This window comes from Vanessa atalanta, chromosome 15, assembly GCF_905147765.1.
Source record: "Vanessa atalanta chromosome 15, ilVanAtal1.2, whole genome shotgun sequence".
NCBI lineage: Eukaryota > Metazoa > Arthropoda > Insecta > Lepidoptera > Nymphalidae > Vanessa > Vanessa atalanta.
Genome location: NC_061885.1, coordinates 9,088,104 through 9,109,758, shown reverse-complemented (window position 1 = coordinate 9,109,758; position 21,655 = coordinate 9,088,104). Strand labels below are relative to the sequence as shown.

Below are 21,655 nucleotides of genomic sequence, written 5' to 3'. Positions count from 1 at the left end.
GGGATTTGAGAATGAATTGGTGAACGAATTTGTAAATGGTTATTACGCTTATTCGAGAATTAGATTTTCGGTTATAGACTTTATATCAATATATCGGCTGTAGGGATGTTTCTTGTAAGCCTGCCTCCACTACATCATCATACAATTTTCCATCAAAAGTTTCCGTCTGGTTCCGGTGAGTGAGCAAGACACAGAGGATAGCATTGATGGATAATTGGTGGTCCATTGATGATATAGCCAACGATATATACTTGCCAGTAGACGAGCGGAAGCGACCACTTACTATAAATTGGATAATTCTGTCGACCTCTTGTTGTCTGTTTCTATACCCCCAGCGGTTTTCTAATCTCGATAAATGTGAAGCGTTTTATTTTATTTATAAATAAATCGCTCCCGTTTTCTTCTTATCCAGAATTATAGGAAATAAATATTTTTTTGTGATAAATTATGGAATCCATTGAATGCGTTAATCATAGTTATCTTAATATGTGTAAAAAATGTTAGACCATAAAACTTATAAAAATATTTTTTTCTTTTAAGCTACTTATAATTATCGAATTATTTTACTTGAATTAACTTTTATATCCTAAAGATAAAAAACACCGCTCTTTTAAGACATAATTCCAAGGTTAAAATCGTAAATCACGCTCAAGGTAAGATAAAGGTAACCATGAAGTATATAAGAAAACTTTTAAAGCCTTCGTACTCTGGGATTTTATTATTTTTAAATCCAATTTTATATAATTAATGTCTTTATAGTAAAGATTTAAAATTTTTAATATTTAATGCCATCGTGACCTTCAATTCGAATTGATTTTTGTCAATACAATTTTAGCAGACAGTGTTTAGTTTGAAATTTAGGTTTTAATTTAAATAAAACAATGATACATATATAGGGATCGTGCGCTGAATATTTAATATGATAAATACGATTATTATACTTTGAATAGAGCTATAAATTACAGAGTAATGTTTGGACTCGCTAATTGGTACGACGCTCGCCTAATCAAGTGGAACTAATTAAAAATAATTAATCTAAATGAATATATAACATAGGAAATAGGAACTACCGAGTTTATAATCTACATATCGAACGAGTAATTGATTTCTAAATTTAATTGACTGTTGTACAGTTACAAATCAAAAGTGCTTCAATGATCTTAATTAAATGAAATATATTTCAATATCTAAATTGTGGCCAATCATTTTGGCCACAATTTAGATATTATAGGGGTCAAGTTTATGCTTGCGCACAGAATATCACGGTATAGAGAGTGCACCTGTGCTTGCCCTCTCTATCCCGTCTGACAAAACTTCAATTCGACACACCCGGAGAGAGTGTAAAAAAAGCCGCGAAGGATAGCTTTGACGTGATCATTTAAAACTGTTATTGGAGGTATTACTCAGCGTCCAAATATAAAAAATAATAATATTTGTATTAATATATTGTTACTATATATTTTGTTATAAGTTTTATACTTGGTAGTTTTATAGTAGGACTCTGTGCAAGCCTGTCTGGGTAGGTACCATCCCCTCATCGTGTATTCTACCGCTAAACAGCAATACTTACAATGGTTGAGTTCTGATTTGTGGGTAAGCCAATGTACTACAGAAATACAGACACAAATGACATAACATCTTAGTTCCCAAGATTGATATCGCATTGGCGATATAAAGAATGCTTAATGTTTGTTGCAGCGCCAATGTCTATGGATGGTGGTGACCGCTTACCATGAGGTGACTAATTTGCCTATATCATAAAAATAGTGGCCAACTGTTGGTAAAGTACAGCTGTCAACCACATCAAGGTAATAAAGTTGGACCGTTACTTATATATATGTGGTATACTAAGATAGTTATGTTTTTTTTAATATTACACCTCCTTACTAGAGGATTTATTTTTTTGTAATTATGATGACACGAGACAGCTGTCATAGAAAGTAACCCGATGTGAGACGTGTTTATTTTTGTTCCGAAATTATTAAAGAAATATCACTCTTTTTAAAACGTTTCACTCACTATAATCCCACACATATATATTAAAAACAAATGATTATTACTATAATATATATATAATAGCATTTAAAAAAAATTTTTTTTTTTTAATCATTTATTTTAAAGAGGGTTTTTTCTGTAAGAAAATGCCACCCTCATAGTGCTTATAAAACATTAAATTTAACAAATTAATTAATGACATCGATTCTTAAAAACACCATCCACTAATTTGTACAAAACATGCGCTGGTTCTGATGTAGGGTCAGCGAGGACACTATTACAAGCCCCCATCTCCCCTAAAAAAAAAAAAAAATTAGTAAATAATATATTGTCGCAGGTTTTAAGCAGTTTTTCCTTGTCCGTCCTATCTAGCATTTTATTAGCGTAATACTGGCGGAGGCTTAATGCTTTTTATTTTTATGATCTACAAATCTTCCTTACACAAGTTTAGTATTCATAAACAAATTTCGCCAGTAAATCTGACCTTTCGTGATGTACCTCTTTCATTATTGAACCATTTCATTTCTATTATAACAATGCAAAAATGTAAAAGTTTTGATGGATGTTTGTTGTTCATTTAATCACGACTGAACGGATCTGAATCAAATTTGTCATAGATAGATTATAGTTTAGCAGATAGATAACTTTTTATTATGGAAAAATGAAACATAGACGCAACTCTCCCCCCACATACGAGAGCGAGGACTCGGCGGAAAACAAGTCACTCATTTACTTAAAAAAAATTGTAAGTCGAGTTTTTAAGCACTTAAATTTAAATAATAACTAGTGTAGTGTACATAGATCTATAATAATATATTCATTAGCATTAGATTTATATTTTATATAAATATATATTATCTGTGTATTTATGCATCTGTCATCTCGAGTGACACACATCGCAAAAGCGCGGGAAAAGAGGATATATAAAATAGCCGCGCGATGAAGACGGTGTGTGTGCACAGCGAGCTGATATTTAAATATAATATGTATTTATTTTATTTTATTGGTAGATCGACTTTACATGTGAACATTACAACTAGTTTTCTAATTTTATTTAAAAGTTTTACATTTACTACAAACATAACCGATGGGGAAAAGCATCCTATCCTCTCAAGGGTAAATTTAGAAGCTTTAAACTTCTACGATGTTCGTGGTTAAATTTCATCCCACACTTATAGGCTTTCATTCGGGTTTTACCTTCACTGGCAAGCACGAGATGAAATATAAACACAACTTTAGTAGACAGCTCTATTTTGCGTGTACATCTGCTATTATTGATTGAAACATCGGGGTCTATCCAATAAGCCATCTAGGTCAATTTAAGATAAGTGTATTGTTATTGCTATAAAAAAATATGTCATATTTTACTACTAATTACGCCTCCGGCATTTTCAGGGTTCCGTGCCCAAAGGGTATAATGGGACTCTATTACTAAGACTCCGCTGTCCGTCCGTCTATCTGTCCGTCTGTCACCAGTCTGTATCTCATGAACCGTGATAGTTAGACAGTTGAAATTTTAACAGTTGATGTATTTCTGTTGCCGCTATAATAACAAATATACTAAAAAACAGAATAAAATTAATATTTAAGGGGGTTCCGTTTTTATAGATAATAATGGTACGGAACTCTTCGTGCGTGAGTCCGACTCTCACTTGACTGGTTTTTCTCCAAGATAGCCTTCTGGCGTCCGTCAATACTAATCAAAGACAATGGAATTTAGACATAGATAATTTTATTTTTCTTGCTAATTATTATATTTCTAATAATAACGTACGTTGCATTTATATGCGATATATTCTATGAGCCAAATAATTACGATCTAAATATCACATTTGGTCCGTCCAAATGTGAATACACCTAAAGATCCATTTGACCGTCTCGACATCGTCATAGCTTGGTACAAAATCGACCAAATTTTCTCATTATCCGAGTCCAACGTTGTGGAAACTCAGTACAAGAGTCTTAACCCAGTTCTCTGATGAATTGAGGGAATTATGCGCTTACGAATGTAACTGGCATTTTTGTTTCCAAACTCCTAATTATACTTGTTATGTATTGTAGTTGACACACCTTTAAACTTTTTCATCTTCGGCCATTGTTTTCGTTGGTTTATTTTCAATGCAATATATACACGCTAATCTTGGATATGAATGTTCGTTATAAAATTTAGAAATTGATGATTGATTTACAACATGAAATATTATATATATCGCAACAGCCTGTAAATTTCCCACTGCTGGGCTAAGGCCTCCTCTCCCTTTTGAGGAAAAGGTTGGGATCATATCCACCACGCTGCTCCAATGCGGGATGGTGTATTCACATGTTCAATATTCGTTGTAATTATATACATGCAAGTTTCCTCACGATGTTTTCCTTCACCGCCGAGCACGATATGAATTATACACAAACCAAGCATATGAAAATTCAGTGCTTGCCTGGGTTTGAACCCGCAATCATCGGTAAGGACGTAGACGGGCTTTATATCAGGAAATACATAATAAGACATATGACATAAAGCCGATTTAACAGTCGCCAACTCATTTTTATCATCAGCGTTATTCCGTAAAAAAACTAAGAACTTACTTCGTTTCTCAGTCGTGAAATGTTGAAAACTGAATTAGTGATACTAGTGATACGATATTATAATCGATATATTCTGATATGAAAATTTATAACAACAATGATATTTTGACATTTGAATAAATTATTTTACATATTTTTTTAAATTTAAAACCTCAATGTTATTCTGACAATAAAGTTTATCCGAAATAATCAGCCTATATTATACATTTTTGTTAGATATTCATAGTTTTAATTAAGAAAAATATTTGTATATTTTTCTTTATGCCTATGAGGTATCGTCTAACGACTAAAAAACTCTTTGTTAAAAAGGATTATATGTTTAATAATATCTGACCTAAAAGCTCGTACAGCATTAGGATGTTTATTCACTACGCCCAATGGAAGAGTTGGTTTATATAGTTGCGTCAATGATTAAAGACATTCATTTTTAGCTCACATTTGCACTAAAATGTGACGTCACTTTCACTGTAATCACACACATCGAAGCTTTATTTGAAAACCGCTATAGAAAATAGTTCAACCATAAATCTAGTACATAAACCTGTTAATTATAATATGTTGTAGTAACGGAACGCACTCACGTCGAAAAATACTTAGGACGGCTTCTAAAGCCTTACCTTACTTACTCTGTCCTAAATTTGTAGTTGAGAAAATGTAATTGAAAAAGCTTTTTCGATTATCTGATCCATTAAATACTTATCGGATTAATATAGAATATATAATATATAATCAATAAATACAAATTATTATTGTAAATGCTCTATAGTATAATACTAGCTGACAATATCCAAAAAAATTAACAATCCATATGTCAGATTGAATTTATTTATGTTATTGAATGATAGATGGCGCTACGTCAGCCTCATCAAACTTTTATCCACTAATCATTCACGAGAAGCATCGCGTCATTTTAACATTTAATTCTGCAATTGTTATGTATCACAACGCTTTGCCTGCAAAATTCTGGCGATTTATTTTATTTTGTAAAAAGGTTGATAAAATACTAAAAGAACAAATAAATTATCTGTAGAACGATTTTCATCAGTAAATACAAAAAATATGTCTATTTCTGTGAAACAGTGCCAGCAATGGGGGGCTTTGGGCCATTGAACGAATAAAGCAACAAACATCCGAAATAGAGCAGAAAGAACGTACGAACAAATCTCTAAGAAGAATCACTAGATGAACGAAATAACGACAATTAAAAATCAACGTTTCAAAACTGTTCCTGAAGTCCATTCGCATAATATTCAATTCGTGCTTCCAAATGACTTCGTTTTGAGCAAGAGAAATCATTTAAGATACTGTGACAAACATACCCCAATCAAAGGTGTTCTATAAAGTAGGCTCATTACAGCTAATTCGAACGAACCAAATACGTTTTTACAAACTTCATGGGCGGTGAGGACATCAACCGTGTGGATGCACGTTGATGCTACAATAATCTCATTTCGCCTGCGCCAGGCGCATCGTCAGCGAACTGGACGCTCCATTGAGTGAGCACAATGAAGTAATGAAAATCTTAAAATCACAAATTCACGAATTGCAGAGTGATAATCACGCTATTGTCATTAATCCTAATAAAACAGCTGAAAAGCACGTGCGTATATTGTTAACGACGTTTCTGTAATCACGCTTGGGGACCACACATCGTCGCGAGAGATCCAGCTCCAAAGAAAAAACAATAATCTGAAGTCATCACACACACCGACGACTACTACGACGCTCTCCAATATCCGTTAATTCTCTCGAAGGGACAAAACGGATATTGCATAAACATTTCATATGTTACATATTTTCTCTTTACGTTTATATTTTAAGATGATCTCTTAACAATGAACTAGGAGCTCGCCCGCGAAACTTCGCTATTTCGTATTAATAGCGAAACTTCGCTATTATTTTTAACTATTTCGTTTATTGATAGGATTTTTTAGAAATTTTGATTAAATTTCATTGTAAACTGAAAGTCACTCATCTACATTTGGCGTAATGGCACGTACTTTACCCCCAAAGACGTAAAATACAGTGCGCTGTTGTACCACCTAACTTTATCCAGGAACTAATTGTTAAATCGTAACATTTTATTAAATTTCGATCAAGAATCTTCTTTAATTTTCTGCACATCTATGGCTGATGCGTTTCGAAATGAAACCATGGCAGTTTCTTTGTGTGCAGCTATCGTTCCATAATCACTGGGACAAAAATACGTCCGTAACGGTAATGAAATAAATTGAATTGGAAAAATGTATTGTTGGTGTTTTTTTTTTGTTTTTATCGACAGTCATCGCCTATAGCGCTCGTTTCTCTTTCTGTCATATGTCATAAGAATCAATATCCATACAGACTCATAATACATTCGTTATATTTTATTTAACAACCAAAATAATGATGCAAAGGGTAATGATAAATGAACAGAAATGTAAACAAACATGGTTAAGCTAATTATTATATAAAATATATAAATAAATGATATTGCAAAGACAGAAAGAAAAAGAAAAAAAAAGTATTAAATTGTAGTATATTAAAATACCGTTTTTATTATTGTTTTAGTAGATAATACAAATATAAAGTTTACACAGTCTATACAAACATGAATACCTGATATCTTTAACACTTACATATAAAAGGCTTATCGTTGTTGGTATATATTGGACCCAAGTCTGAAAGGGTTGGTGACAAACTACTTATATAATGGAATTGATTATTGACAGCATTATCCTCTCCATGCTCAGCTGAGCACGTATTCCACAATACAAGTTATAATCACTACAATTGACAGCCGTTCACAGTATGAATAATTAAGCGTGTCCCAGTAAACGTGTCTCTACTTAAAACCTTGGGGAAAATGGAATTCACAATTTTTTTTGAAAAATCGCGCTCCGTTTTCATTTTCGAGTTCACTTTCGATCCGTCCTTGGAATAAAAAGGAAACGCACCTCAAAACACGCCGACATAACTATATAGAAACATATATATTTATATAGACCTACAGATTTATCATATTTTACGTTAATTTTAGTTACGTGTAAGTGTTAATACAAAGCACATTAACTTATTTCAAAAGAATTTGCATTTTCAAAGGGTTTCGCTATAATATATGTTGATATAAACGGTTTATAGTAGTCGCAGGTGTAATAGGAGCCCTCGCCGCTAAAACCTGTATCCCGCTTAAATATGTATGTGATATCTTCCAAACTGTACTAATAAAAAAAATCTATATAAATAAATACAAGTATCATTAGCATTATTAGCATTAGCAGCCTGTAAATTTTCCCACTGCTGGGCTAAAGGCCTCCTCTCCCTTTGAGGAGAAGATTTGGAACATATTCCACCACGCTGCTCCAATGCCGGTTTGACTAGACACAGTTTAATTAGACAGATGCAGCCGCCGAGCACGAGATGAATTATAAACACAAATTAAGCACATGAAAATTCAGTGGTGCCTGCCTGGATTTGAACCCGAAATCATCGGTTAAGATGCAGGCATTCTAACCACTGGGCCATCTCGGCTCAAAAATACATAAATAAAATTAAAAAGTCGTATGTACATTATAAATTGTAATATCAAATATATGTATAGTCATTTAAATAGTAGCATACGTCGGTTATTCTAATGTCACGTTGAAATCAAAACGAAAAATGTAAATACTTCATTGACACAGAAGCTGTTACAAACACTATTGACTCAGACAATATATGACGAACTCCGTGGTTGAGTAGTGTGTGCACCGGTTTTCATGGGTGCGCCGCTCCGAGGTTCCGGGTTCGATTCCCGGCCGAGTCGATGTGGAAGGGGTTCAGTGGTTTTCTATGTTGTCTTGGTTGTGGGTATATGTGGTACCGTCGTTACTTCTGATTTTCCATTCCATTCTTGTCTCTACTTAAAACCTTGGGGAAAATGGAATCTACAAAATTGACAATTAACAAGTGCTTTAGTTACTTACATTGGGATTAGAGTAATTTATGTGATGCTATCCAATATTTATTTAATATTAATTAATTTATTTAATATGTGTGATTTGATAATAATAATGAAAATAATTTTGTTTTGTAGGTTTTATAGGTACGGCGCCTTAAAAAGGGTAAGCTAGAACAATAATTTCATCGGTCACAGGTGCATGACAAAAGGTTGTCCGTTCTACTTTATTACTGCATCGAATTCACTACCGAACTTGTATCGTATACACTATACCTAACTCAAAGCTTTCGCCTTCTTTACAAAATATTTTAAGTAGATATAGATAAAAAAATACTTGAATGTTATACCAAATTACTTATAAAAATGCCACACACGTAGACAATGTCGTGAAATCCTGTATTTTATTAAAAACAAACATGAGCCATTAAACACACACATAAACGTATTCTCGTAACGTGCTAAGTTGCGTTTTCATTAAATGGGATTCTGCTCGCTGTGAGGCTGAGCATTACTTTGAGAAATTTAACGAAGTATGATACGATTTTATAACATCCATAATAAATGAAAAGTTAGCGAAAAAAAAATAAGTAAATCGATACAATAATCTGTAATAAAAGTTGACCGGATCTTCCGGATCCGGATCGTAATCTTTATATTTTTATCACTAAAAGTGAATGTCTAGTTTTACTACTAATTAATAATAATTAATGTAATATAATACAGGGTTCTCCGACATAGACCCTACTCAAACTTGCTACTGGCGTTCTGTCAAATATTTTATAGAAGAAAATGAGATTTAGACATAGACAATTTTACTAATTTTTACTAATTTATATATTCCTAAAATATTTGTACCTGGAACTCTGGTTTATTCTATATAATTTGTCAAACGCCGAATTTGTTTACATTTTGTGTCCTTTGCAAGTGAGGTGGGTATATTCTACTATTCATAAAATTGACAGGAATCACAAAAAATACCCTCGTCCTAAATGTCTATTGATGCTCAGTCAAAATTATGCATCCGCTAAAAAAAAATGACCCCGTCGTTTTTTTTCTGCATACTTAAGTTAACACGCACAAATTTTCGCCGTTCATTTTGAACATTAAATGGCCCCGAAATATTATTAAAATACTATCGCCAGAGCCATTCCCGAAAAAAGTTGCAGATTTTAATAGTTAGATACTCATAGAGAACTTACTTATAATTAATTGTTTTATTATGAAAGTGAATATCAGTCAAAATTCATCAATATCTTAAGAATAATTGCTTTTAGCACACGGAGATCAATACACACACTTGTACGGCACATTCGAGTGATGATAAAAGCGTTATATCAGTATGTATTACGGTATAGGGTACGAAAGAGGTATAAAATGTTTTCGTCGAAAGCAATCCTCGATTGGGTAAATAAAGTGTGTTTGCCCGTCTGTAATTAGGGTCAGGTGCACAGAAATAAAGTTTCGACACATACTTACGTTTTACGTACTTTTTACGATTTGTTTACAAATCAAAATACGGGTAATAAAGTTAATACGTTGCAAATATTTCTTGCTGTTAACTTAGTAATTATGTTGTATGTAAGTAAAATTTAATAATAAATTTAAATGTAAATGATTAACTTTTTAAGAAGTTTAGCTGCTTATATGAGTATGAACCTACATTGTAGTAGAAACTGGGACGCGTTTTAATACGAAGTGCGCAATTGTATCATATTATTAACGCCTCTCATTCACCTTGATAGTGTCAACGAACTGACTACGTCACGCGTGCGGCCCATTCTCAATTCCTCGGCTATGCCGAACGCACACGAACGGTACTCGAGTGAGACGCGGCCCTGACGCGACGCGGGGAGGGTGCAGCACGCTCGCGGCATGACCAATAGTCGGCCCGCACGTTGAGTGCCAACCGCGCGCCTTTACCGCGTCGCGCCGCATGACGTAACTAACATGGCGTCTGAAATACGACTAGTACAAGAAATCGAAAAATACGAATGTCTCTACAACAACTATTTACCGGAATACAATCGTAAAGATTTAGCAGACGAAGCGTGGACGCAAGTTTCACAAAGTACCGATTTAACAGGTAAACAAACAGCATTGCATTAATACTGTATTATCAATTACAGCGTTGTAGACTGCATTCAAGCAACGTTGACGACCGATTGTAGACTTAATGTATTTGTAATTGAGATGCTAATGGAACGAGAGCGCTTCGGCCAAACGATCGCCACTCTGTTCAAAGCTTTAATTCCAAATTAATGATTATTATTGCCTTACGATTGAGAGTTATTTACGTCTTATGAATTATTAATATAATATATCAACTTAATTTAAAAATGTAACACATTTACGTTTTACAAAATATAATAAAATCATAGTTCACAATCACGCAAAGTTGTTTGTAATGAATGCAAGTTTTGCGATAATATGATTTAATAAAATCCATAAACTATATTAGCCATATTTAAATTATTAAATATAATAATCCTTTTGTTTATTTATATTAAATTACGATATTTTTTTCAGTTACTGAATGTAAAGAAAAATGGCGTAATATACGCAGTTCCCTTCTCAGATCTCTGAAACCAAGTGAAAAGACAAAGAAACCGTATTACTTAGCGCCATACTTACACTTCGTCCTACCATTTATGAAACCTCTTAATTGCTTGGAATATAAAGATGAAATTCACAGTGCAGGCGCTGTAAGGAACATTCGAAAAGATGCAGATATTCTTATATGTGCAGTGAAATCAGAAGACGACACCCAAACAATAGTTGATACAATAAACACAGAAATTACTGATGAAGAAACAAATCTCGACCCATTAATATCATCTCAACCGGATTCACCGATCCGTAAGAGAAAACGGAACGTTATCTCAAGTCGTAAAACCAGAAGAACAGAACAAAAAGAAACGAAATTAACGGAAGAACAAATATTTAATCCAATACCTGATCCTCCAAGGTCGAGTGGTGAATCTATGAGGTATTTTCTCATGAGTCTGCTTCCTGAATTTGAGACGATGACAGAAGAACAGTCTAGAATGTTTAAAATTAAAGTAATGATGCTTATAGACGATATCAAAACAGATTACGATAAAATGAAACAAAACGTGCCTTCTTCGAATGAATCGGATCGTCTCCAAAAACGATTAATTAATTTGCTGTTAAAAAATCTAGAACATAAGTCATGATTGACACTGTTTTTAAATAAATAGTAATTGTAAATAATGTATTATAAAAATATATTTGTTTACAAAAATATATTTGTTTTATTCAAATAGTTATAACTTTTAACTATAATTTTAGATTTATTTACCATTGCCGGTTTTTTTTTCGTTTCTTTTATTATTATTTTAACGTTTCACGATTGTACGAAAATCTATGGTTCGATTTAATTAGTACATATATTTTACATCATTAATGATAGGTATCCAATGCCAAGCTGGCCACTAGGCCGGCATAGGATATCATATATATATATATATACATATATGCATATCCCTATACTACTAAACGTGCATCTTAACCCATGATTGCGAGTTAAAACCTTGAATGTCCATGTGCTTAATTTGTGTTTATAATTCATCTCGTGCTCAGCGGTGCAAGGAAAAGATCGTAAGGAAACCTTCAAGTGTCTAATTCCAATAAAAATCTGCCACATGTGTGTACCAACCCGCATTGGACCAGCGTGGTGGAATATGCTAGAAATCTCCTCAAAGAGAGGGGATGCCCTCACCCAGCAGTGGTATACTTACAGGCTGTTGTTATCCTACGTAACTTTACTTAGAGAATAATAAAGTAGTGAAAATCTACTTAATACCGAGAAACGGCTCGTTAGTCTGATTTGTTATTGTTTATTTAAGAAGGTTGATTAGCATTTCAGTTCTCTAATGGTAAGTGGTTTCCTTCGCGCATTTCCACAGGCACTACGAGTAGCATAAACCAAAATTGACGATGTACTATGGGCCTGTAATTACATTTGCTTATTTAAACCGGAACACATTATACAAATATTGTTGGATGACGCTAAAGTAACTGAAGAGAGTTACGCTCCTTTTTTATTTTATTACTATCTGATTATGTTATTTAAAATATATACCTAGACTAGTAGTCAAAGCATGTGACTCTTACCTTGACACAAGTTGATGTCTCAGTTTCTCACGCCGGGTCTTCGCAGGGTATTTAATTTTGCGAACCTTTGGTAGTTCTTGTCTTAATTATAATTAAGTAACAGCTTCAATATATATTAATTAAAAGTTTCTTTATTCTTCAGTTGCTGAATTATATAACACACGATGTCTGACACGAGTATGTATCATGCTTACTAGACCCAACTTTAAATATCTATATTGTGATTTTTTTTTTTTTTAATATTGATCAAAGGAATTTCAATTTGATTTACGTGTTCAAGCCCAAATGTGTATATTGTAGTACGTGTATAATGAGTTTTCATAATTTAAGCTTATAATAATGCTTACCAATGTACTCACTGATTATATAAGTATAAAAAACTGGTTTGTAAATTTCCAATATGTTTTTCTGTTCATTTAAAACGAATAATAAAAAAATAAAAAACTATATTTGATGATTTTCTTTACCTCTTTTAAATTGCTTAATAGCGTGACAGGTTTTACAGTCAGATTTTATCGTTTAACATTATAAAAGTACTGTGTAATTTTAGATAACATAAAATATGATTTAATTGATAAATTTTGACCGACAAAACATCCACATTTAAAATGTAATGTACAAATAATTAAAATAACGTTAATATAGAAACAATTTGCTAACTATTGTACTATGTTATGAGTTGAATGAGTCTGCGCAAATGTGTAACAAAGACATAATTAACAAAACAATTGTTGTCAACAAAGCTATATGCTTAAGAACTTCTCAACTCAACTTCAGAACTTAGGGCTGCAGGGAGATTAACGCGAGCGCGCTATGATGGTTCATGGAAAACTTATTTATGTGAAAATTGTTTAGCCACCCGGTCACTAGATCTTGGACCCAATATTTACTTTTGTCCTTCTCTTAGAACTCAAGATGTGCTTGATTGGAATGGACAACACCTACCGGACTTTACTCTGATTTTTTTTTCCCTTTCGAAAACACATTCAGATTCATTGATATCGGATATAAGCACAATACTTCGATAAGAAAAGAAAATCCTAATATTTAAATTGTGATACTGCCAGGTCACGAAAACATATGGGTACACTAAAATAAACCAAACTCAGAAAAATGTTTTTTTATTACTTTATTAATTATTATCTTTGTAAAGAGAAGTCGATTTGTCTCGCCGCATGGAAATAATAGACCTTTTACGGTTATGGTTTTATGACTAAATCCGGCTGACACCCGTGACATTTGCATGTACTTACTTCGTCATAATAATTAATTTTGTGTTTAACGTTGACGAAAAATTTTTGAACTGTTATAATAGAAAATACTATTGATGTAGTATCATGATTATGATGAGAACAGCCAAATATGTAGGACATAATATAGTTCACAAGTGTGAGCATAAACACAGGTGTACTCTCTTTTGCGTTAGTCACGTTATCCGATCTGACGGCAAATTCGACACGACCAGAAAGTGTCTAGGCGTAGGATTAATGGCTTTACGTCCATTTCGACGCACGGGATACATTTCTAACTTCCAGACTCTTGGCTGTTGGTGTTTTTATCAGTCCAACTTGGGGTTTGAACCCAGGATCAATTTTGCAGCTTTATATCTAGCTACTAGCACACCGAGACAGTGGTGTATGTATGAAGCAGGCTGTATAAATCGAGAGTGATGTAGATGAAGAAGATGAGATGTTAGAATAAAAAAAAAATACAATCAACTTTTTTACAAACATATTTATTTTCGCACGGACAAGAAGGTACAGGTAATCACAAAGATACATAGTAGAACAAGAGAATATGATATAAACGACACGATATATTGATACGTAAAGAGAAATTCCATATATTATTTCTTCTCCCTATATGTAATTTTACATATATAACAATTATTTTTAATTAACTTTTTAATAACAAAAATTAAAATAAATTATTTTATACTTTAATGCAATTTCATTATGTTTATTCCATAGAAGCTTATATCCAACCCAATAGCGAGAACAATTTTTGGTCCCTTTTCAACGATTTATAATTTAAACTCTCGAATTACAGCAAAAATATTTTAATAACAAACATATGATTCATATACAGAAATAATTTCGAAAGATTTACAAATAATACAAAAGCAATTAAGTAAAATTGTTACACACATAGATGTAGTCAATGGTTACATGTACTAAGCTTGTTATATTTTATTACACACTGCTTTAAAATCCAACGAAGCAACACGACCAATTTACGTAGTTACCTTAATGGTACTTAATACGATCGATTTAAATATTATATATTTTATCCATTGAGTGCCTTCTTTTAATGTTGGGGTTTCCTCAAAATCGAGTCGATCATCTACTAGGACGTATAATCGCCTTAAATCGACTTCATTTAGCACCTGACCAATAATCCTCTCAACATTTATATACCTACATTCATTTATTTTACTATCACTGTATCGCGCATGAACGTTTATCGTTTTGCGTGCTCGATCGTACTAACCTATTTAAGTTGAGCTTCGGACTTCCACTGCCGCTATCTCCATCGCCTTTGGCACAAGTTTTCGTTCTCATAATCATAAGGTCAGTGCGAATGCTAGGTCTCCGGACGTTTGGTGCGACGACTCCACAGGCGTCTGATAAACGCCGCTTTATCGATAAGGTGCATTTCTTACTTCTACTACTTTGACTGCTCGTTGGGGGTAGGGTACAGGGACTACCGAAGGCCGTACTGACACGCTTGTGATGGTTAGGTGCCATTTCTAATGGTAGATTAGCGACTACGAAAAGATCATAGAAAAGATCGTCGACGTGAAAATTTCTTTTAGCCGATGTTTCGACGAACACGCAGGCGGAGTCTTGCGTCGCGCAGTAAGCGGTTGCCTCCTCTGGCTGTACAGTCCTGAACAAAATAAACCAATAACTAAATTTTTTTTGTCACTAACAAAATAACTTAATAGATATTATGTTTTCCACTTATCAAAATAATCTTGGTAATTTATTAATTTCCAAACAATCTTTCAAAAATATGTTTCCTAAAATTCTTCTCGGACAAAAACATCAAGACAAAATTGTTTCAAAAAGATTTAAGACTATCAAATGATCCTAATCACATTATACTAATAGTATTAATAAGTCATAACACATAATTTATAGAAATCTTAGTACGGTCATCTATCATCTCTTCTCTATTGTAGTTCGCAATAAATTACATCTATCCATCTCTGTCGGGCGAGGCTTTCGTGATCCTCCCGGGTCTCCTAACACACTAAAAACTATTAAATTAAAAGTATAACTAAATTCATTAAACTTTGTTTACGTTACGAGTCGCGCGGGTAATATATAACTTCTTAATGATGAAATCTAATCCTTTATATTTAGTGAGTAATTTTTTTAGTTTACAGTATAATAAAGGCAAGGCAATAATATTTATTGATAGAGACAGAGAACTCTAGACACCATAGCTAAGTAGTTGTAAACGTCTATAGGCGTTCACTGTGCCAGAAAGGTTGAATCAGATGATAAGTAATATTTGCTCGTGAGTATTCGTTTTTTGTAATAGATACATAATAATCCGTGATGGTCTCGGATTAGAATAGGACCTTCCCAACTCTACCCGTGACACTCTACCTCTACCTCACTCTACCCAACTCTACCCGTACACACTGCATATCACCTGCACTTTGGGCTACCCGCACGGTGGCGGGTAAACCACCACGACAGCATTTCCAAGGAGGGTTGGTGTCAGGCAGGCGGCCGACCATAAAAATTTAAGCCAAAACCCTTAGGAGCATGGACAGTAAAAACCATACGAGTGATAGGGCTAGGGCGTACCCTACAGGCGACGCGCAGGGGCAGCACCCGGCTCCTGTGGGAAATGGACAAGGGTTGTTGCACCGGAACGGGCGGGTGCGACGTAAGAAGCGAAAAGGTTTTGAGAATGGATGTGGATGGATATAGAGGTAGGGGACGACCAAAGAAACGATGTATGGATTGTGTGAAAGACGATATGGTTAGAAAGAATATTACTTGTGAGATGACGTCCGACAGAGAAGTATGGAAGAAGAAGACATGCTGCGCCGACCCCAAGTATAATTGGGATAAGGGCAGGAGAATGATGATACATAATAATCGGTTCTCATTACGAATTACCTTTTATAGTGATCTTATATGTTATGGGATCTGCTTTACAACCACGTATAAAAATTTCATCACATTTAGAACAGATACAAACCCTTTTGAATAATACGTACCTACCTACGTGTATACGTATAGGTATACGTATATACCTTTCATACGTCTAATTATTTATTTTATTTTTATTTATATACTCTTTATTGCACACCAATATAGACAAAAATAATAGGAGTACAACAAAAACAAAGAAAAGAAAAATGTACAATAGGCGGCCTTATCGCTAAAACAGCGATCTCTTCCAGGCAACCTTTGGTAGAGGAGAGAGATAGGATGGTAGGGGTGTACAAATTATTTAATACATAAAAAATATAATAAAAAATAGATACTATATATATATATATATATATATACATGTATACATAAATAAATATATACTTATATAACAATATAATATACATATACATTATAAATATATACATTTACATACTATAGATACTTACATAATAAATAAAATATTGAATTGCAGTATTTCTTCATGAAGCAAGATAGTGCTCTTTTATCATTTTTTTAAAAGAAGTAATAGTTGGTGCACGTCTTGCTTCTAGTGGAAGAGAGTTCCAAAGACGAATTGAATGGACTGTAAATGAGTCACTATAAAAAGATGTTGTATGGGGAGGTATTTTTAGCACCAAATTCTCTTCAGAACGAAGATTATGGCTATGTGAAGAACTGAGAAATTGAAAACGTTCTTTTAGATATGAAGGAGAGGACGGATTGAACAGAATACAGTACAGAAGTTGAAGGATGTGAGTATTCCTGCGAAGCCGGATTGGGAGCCACTTGAGCTTTTTACGAAATTCAGAAACGTGATCAAATTTACGAAGACCAAATATGAATCGGATGCAAAGATTTTGGAGACGCTCAAGTTTATTAAGTTGCTCCTCTTTTAGATCAAGATAACATGCGTCAGCATAATCGAGAATTGGTAGTAGGAGTGACTGTGCTAACATAATTTTGGTAGGGATGGGTAGAAAGTTGCGTAATCTTCGAAGGGAGCCAACGGCTGCAAAAATTTTTTTACTAGTCTCACTTATCTGTGGTTCCCAAGATAGGTGCTGGTCAAAGGTAATTCCCAAATTCCTAGCTGTAACACTGAACGGTATGTTAACACCGCTAAAGTGTACAGCCGGGAGATCCGAAAAAGATATACGTGAAATTAATTTTGAACTACCAATAATCAGCACCTGTGTTTTATTTGGGTTTACACGTAATCCAAATGCAGTAGACCACTTTGAAATATTTAATAAATCATTATTAACTAAATGTATAGTTTCAGGAAGGTTCGCAATTTTACTTTGTGAATAGATCTGAAGATCATCTGCATACAGGTGATAGAGAGAACATATACGAGAAGTGATGGTACTTATAAAGACCGAAAACAAGAGGGGAGACAACACGCCACCTTGTGGAACGCCAGCAGTTATAGGAGCCCATTCTGAGAAAGAATCTTGAACTCTTATCCGTTGCCGGCGCCCATACATGTAAGAATGAAACCAATCAATTACTTTAGGAGATATGTTAAGAGAACACAAAATAGCAAGAAGAATATCAAAGTCTACAGTGTTGAAAGCATTACTAAAATCTAATAATGTCAACACAGTAACCTGTTGATTATCCATTCCTAATCTAATGTCATCAGTTATTTTGATCAGAGCCGTAGTCGTACTATGACCAGGACGAAAGCCAGATTGTAAAGGATTCAATAGGACATTTTTTAAAAGGTATTGGTTTAATTGATTGTGAATAAGGCGCTCAAGTACTTTAGACAGGAAAGGGAGAATGGATATAGGACGATAATCAGTGTAAGATGAAGGATTTGTTTTTTTGGGGAGGGGGATGACTTGTGCGTCTTTCCAGGATTCAGGGAATTCACAAAGGATAATGGATTGGTTTAAAATATGTGTGACTACAGGAATTATGATATCTAGGATTTTATTTTATTTTTTTTATCATAATGTATTTATTATCATAGTTACATTATGATAAAAAAAATCATGTTAAAACTATAGTAGAACAAAGTTATAATGAGATGCAACATAATGTTTTTAAATCCGCGATCTTTCAATACTTTAAATGAGAATACTTCAGTTGTTTCTTTGTGGTCACTTGAGAAAATTAATAGCTTACTAACTAGCTTAAACATAAAAAAAAAAACATTATAAATCTATTCCAAAATAAAAAATAATTTATATAACATACAATTAAATCGATGCTGATATAAATTTGAATATAGTAATAACTAATATATTTAAACTGAGTTGTTTGTATAAAGTATAAATATGCGTACGAACTGAATTCCTAAACTCGAATTTGAAAAGCAATAGTTTAAATTCAATTGCATCCATAACGATAGCAATATATCCAGTTACAATAATATGTTCAAATACTTTGAATATTAAATATACTATAATATACACACGTACTTTAGTTCTCTGTCGCATTTATTTCCAGCAATTGCCATTGGCACCCTGGGGGCTTGTTTCCGACCCCGGCTGCTTCCGCTGCTCGCACTAGCCTTAGTCTCCAGGATTTGCTCGCGAAGTCGAATCACCTCTTCGAAAGATTCACGACAGTCCATTGCGAATACTAGCACGAATAGATCACCTGTTAAAAAAAACATCATATTAAAATACGTATGAACATACTATAAAATACATATATAGTACGAAGTAAGGAGATTAAGTTAATGCTAAGTAAAGATTACGTAGCTGAACTCAATTTTGACCTTGAAATTTCAATCTCAACGCACCCTAAGGAATTTAACGGATTTTAATAAGCTTTTGACATTGTATATAGCGATTTTATATAAATAATGAAAACGATATTAAATAGCTATCAAAATATTAAGCAAACTAAAACTTAAATTTCGAGTAACGTAAAGTTTAATAACATCTTAAACTGCATAGAACTATACCCCGCCTGCGACGTTTGTAATCACCACGCCGTAAACCATCTTACAAACTAATAGGTAAGTTATCTGAGCACTAAATTTCTCTATAATGGCGCATGTTACACAAGATTGCATGCAAACTACCTCGCTTGCCGACCTTTGTTGCTTCCGTGAATCTTTTTCTTTTTAACACCCTGTATTGTCACAGCCGTCTCGCAGAAATATTAATACTTACATCTCAGAACGGTCGTATCACATTCAAGAGTATTCATTCACATTCAGTTCAGTGTGAATATTTACAAAAATATATATACGTCACAAGACTTCCGACAGGTGTGATCGAAATTGATGTTCATTGAAATAATTTATAATTAAAGTAAAGGAGTGTATATATATGTGGAGTTACATAAATAATAATGTCAATTTTATTGATAAAATATATCGCTTATTAAATATAATAAATAATAACGAAGTATATAGTATATGTCCTTCGTACACAAAAGGGAGTAGGAAGCGGCGGCGGAGACATAACAGCATAAAATAAGTCATGTACGACATGACTTATTTCAGGGCATCTAAATTGATCATACCCCCTAGATATAGATGTTTTACTACAAATAGGTATTTTCTACTGTTGTTATTTTAAACGATTATTACTGACGAATAATTGATTTGTACTGACGAGTGTTGCGCTTTCGTACCACCGATTTTAGTTTGAAAACACTTTAGTGATAAAGAGTTAACAGAGACGATTTTTATTCACTAAATTTCTGAAAAAACAAAGGAGAGTCTAAAGCAAATGACTCTATTCTATGAACGGAAGGTAAATTGACTGATGTCATTCAGGTCGCTGGTTGAACGGCGCTGTTTTAAGTGACTTGGAGTTTCATTGAATGGCTAATTTTATTAACTAGCTGCGACATTAATAAAGCGACTATTACCGGAATAAGATAAAAATAATACTCATATGTTCTTTAATTGATATCAGAGAGTATCTTTTGTATTTTGCCGTTTCTTCTCGGTTGAATCCACATTCTGAACTGTTTGCTAGTTGTAGCTTCATTTGTAAGAAATGACGATTCAAAAGTGCCTGCAAAAGTCTTGAATGAAGTATATTTTGTTTTTAATCCGTGACCTTTATTAAAGACGGAGTAAAACATTTGTGTTTACTTATAACTTCGCGCTCGGCTGAAAAGAAAATCCTTTTAATTGTGAGGAATATATTATGCCTTTCCTCATAAAATTCGGAAGAATTATAAGAAGTGTATTATATGGTAATCCGTAGTATAACACAGTAACAGCCTGTAAATTTCCCAATGCTTTTCATTTTCACTTGCATTTTCCTCTCCCTTTTCGGGAGATGATTTGGTGCAGATTTCACCACGCTGCTCAAATGTGGGATGGTGGATATACATGTGGCAGAATTTCGTTGAAATTAGACATATGCAGGTTTTCTCGCGATGTTTTCCTTCAGCGCCGAGCATGAGATGTATTAATCAGTGGTGCCTGCCTGGATTTGTACCCGCAATCGTCTGTTAAGATGTATTCGTTCTAACCACTGGGCCATATCGGCTCCTACTGGGCCATCTCGGCTCCGGTAGTGTAGAAAACTATTTATTTCTGCACATCTGTCCAGCTGTGGGAGATTTCTGAACCATTACACACGTACCACCATATAATCCATAAGATATACAGCAACTATACTTAAATATTATTAGTAAATATCTACAACTAGAAACTCAATACCGTAAAAAAATAAATTTACCGTACCGCAATGAAAATGTAACTCAATAAAAAAAAGTAATTTGTCTTCTTCACTGTCACATATAAAACTCAAAGTGGAGCAGAATTATAGTTTATAGTTCTGTGATTTTTTTTCTATAGATGAAACAGTTTTATTGCAGGCAAGATATATAAAAAAAATCAAACATTACATCATTTTTTTATTTT

General features: G+C 33.6%; 2 protein-coding genes across 2 annotated transcripts in view; one reads left to right on the top strand and one right to left on the bottom strand.

Annotated features, from left to right (window-relative positions):
- Nucleotides 1–10,386: 10,386 nt before the first annotated feature.
- On the top strand, nt 10,387–11,691 carry LOC125069392. Its single transcript, XM_047678875.1, has 2 exons — nt 10,387–10,580; nt 11,024–11,691. Exons 1-2 carry the CDS (start codon nt 10,445–10,447, stop codon nt 11,689–11,691), a joined length of 804 nt encoding a protein of 267 aa, XP_047534831.1. The 5' UTR covers nt 10,387–10,444.
- Nucleotides 11,692–15,069: 3,378 nt separating this feature from the next.
- The window catches only part of LOC125069379 (GTP-binding protein Rhes), a 30,377-nt gene continuing 23,791 nt past the window's right edge, over nt 15,070–21,655 (bottom strand). Inside the window, exons 3-4 of the mRNA XM_047678856.1 lie at nt 19,239–19,419; nt 15,070–15,520 (exon numbers count right to left, since the gene is read on the bottom strand). Coding sequence (XP_047534812.1) covers nt 15,070–15,520; nt 19,239–19,419 — 632 coding nt within the window. The remainder of the gene's footprint in view (nt 15,521–19,238; nt 19,420–21,655) is intronic.

Bases quoted from the DNA above. Each gene is read 5' to 3' on its own strand.
- LOC125069392 (XM_047678875.1), top strand. From the start codon at position 10,445: ATGGCGTCTGAAATACGACTAGTACAAGAAATCGAAAAATACGAATGT. The intron at 10,581-11,023 runs GTAAACAAACAG...TATTTTTTTCAG, and splicing joins ACAAAGTACCGATTTAACAG to TTACTGAATGTAAAGAAAAA.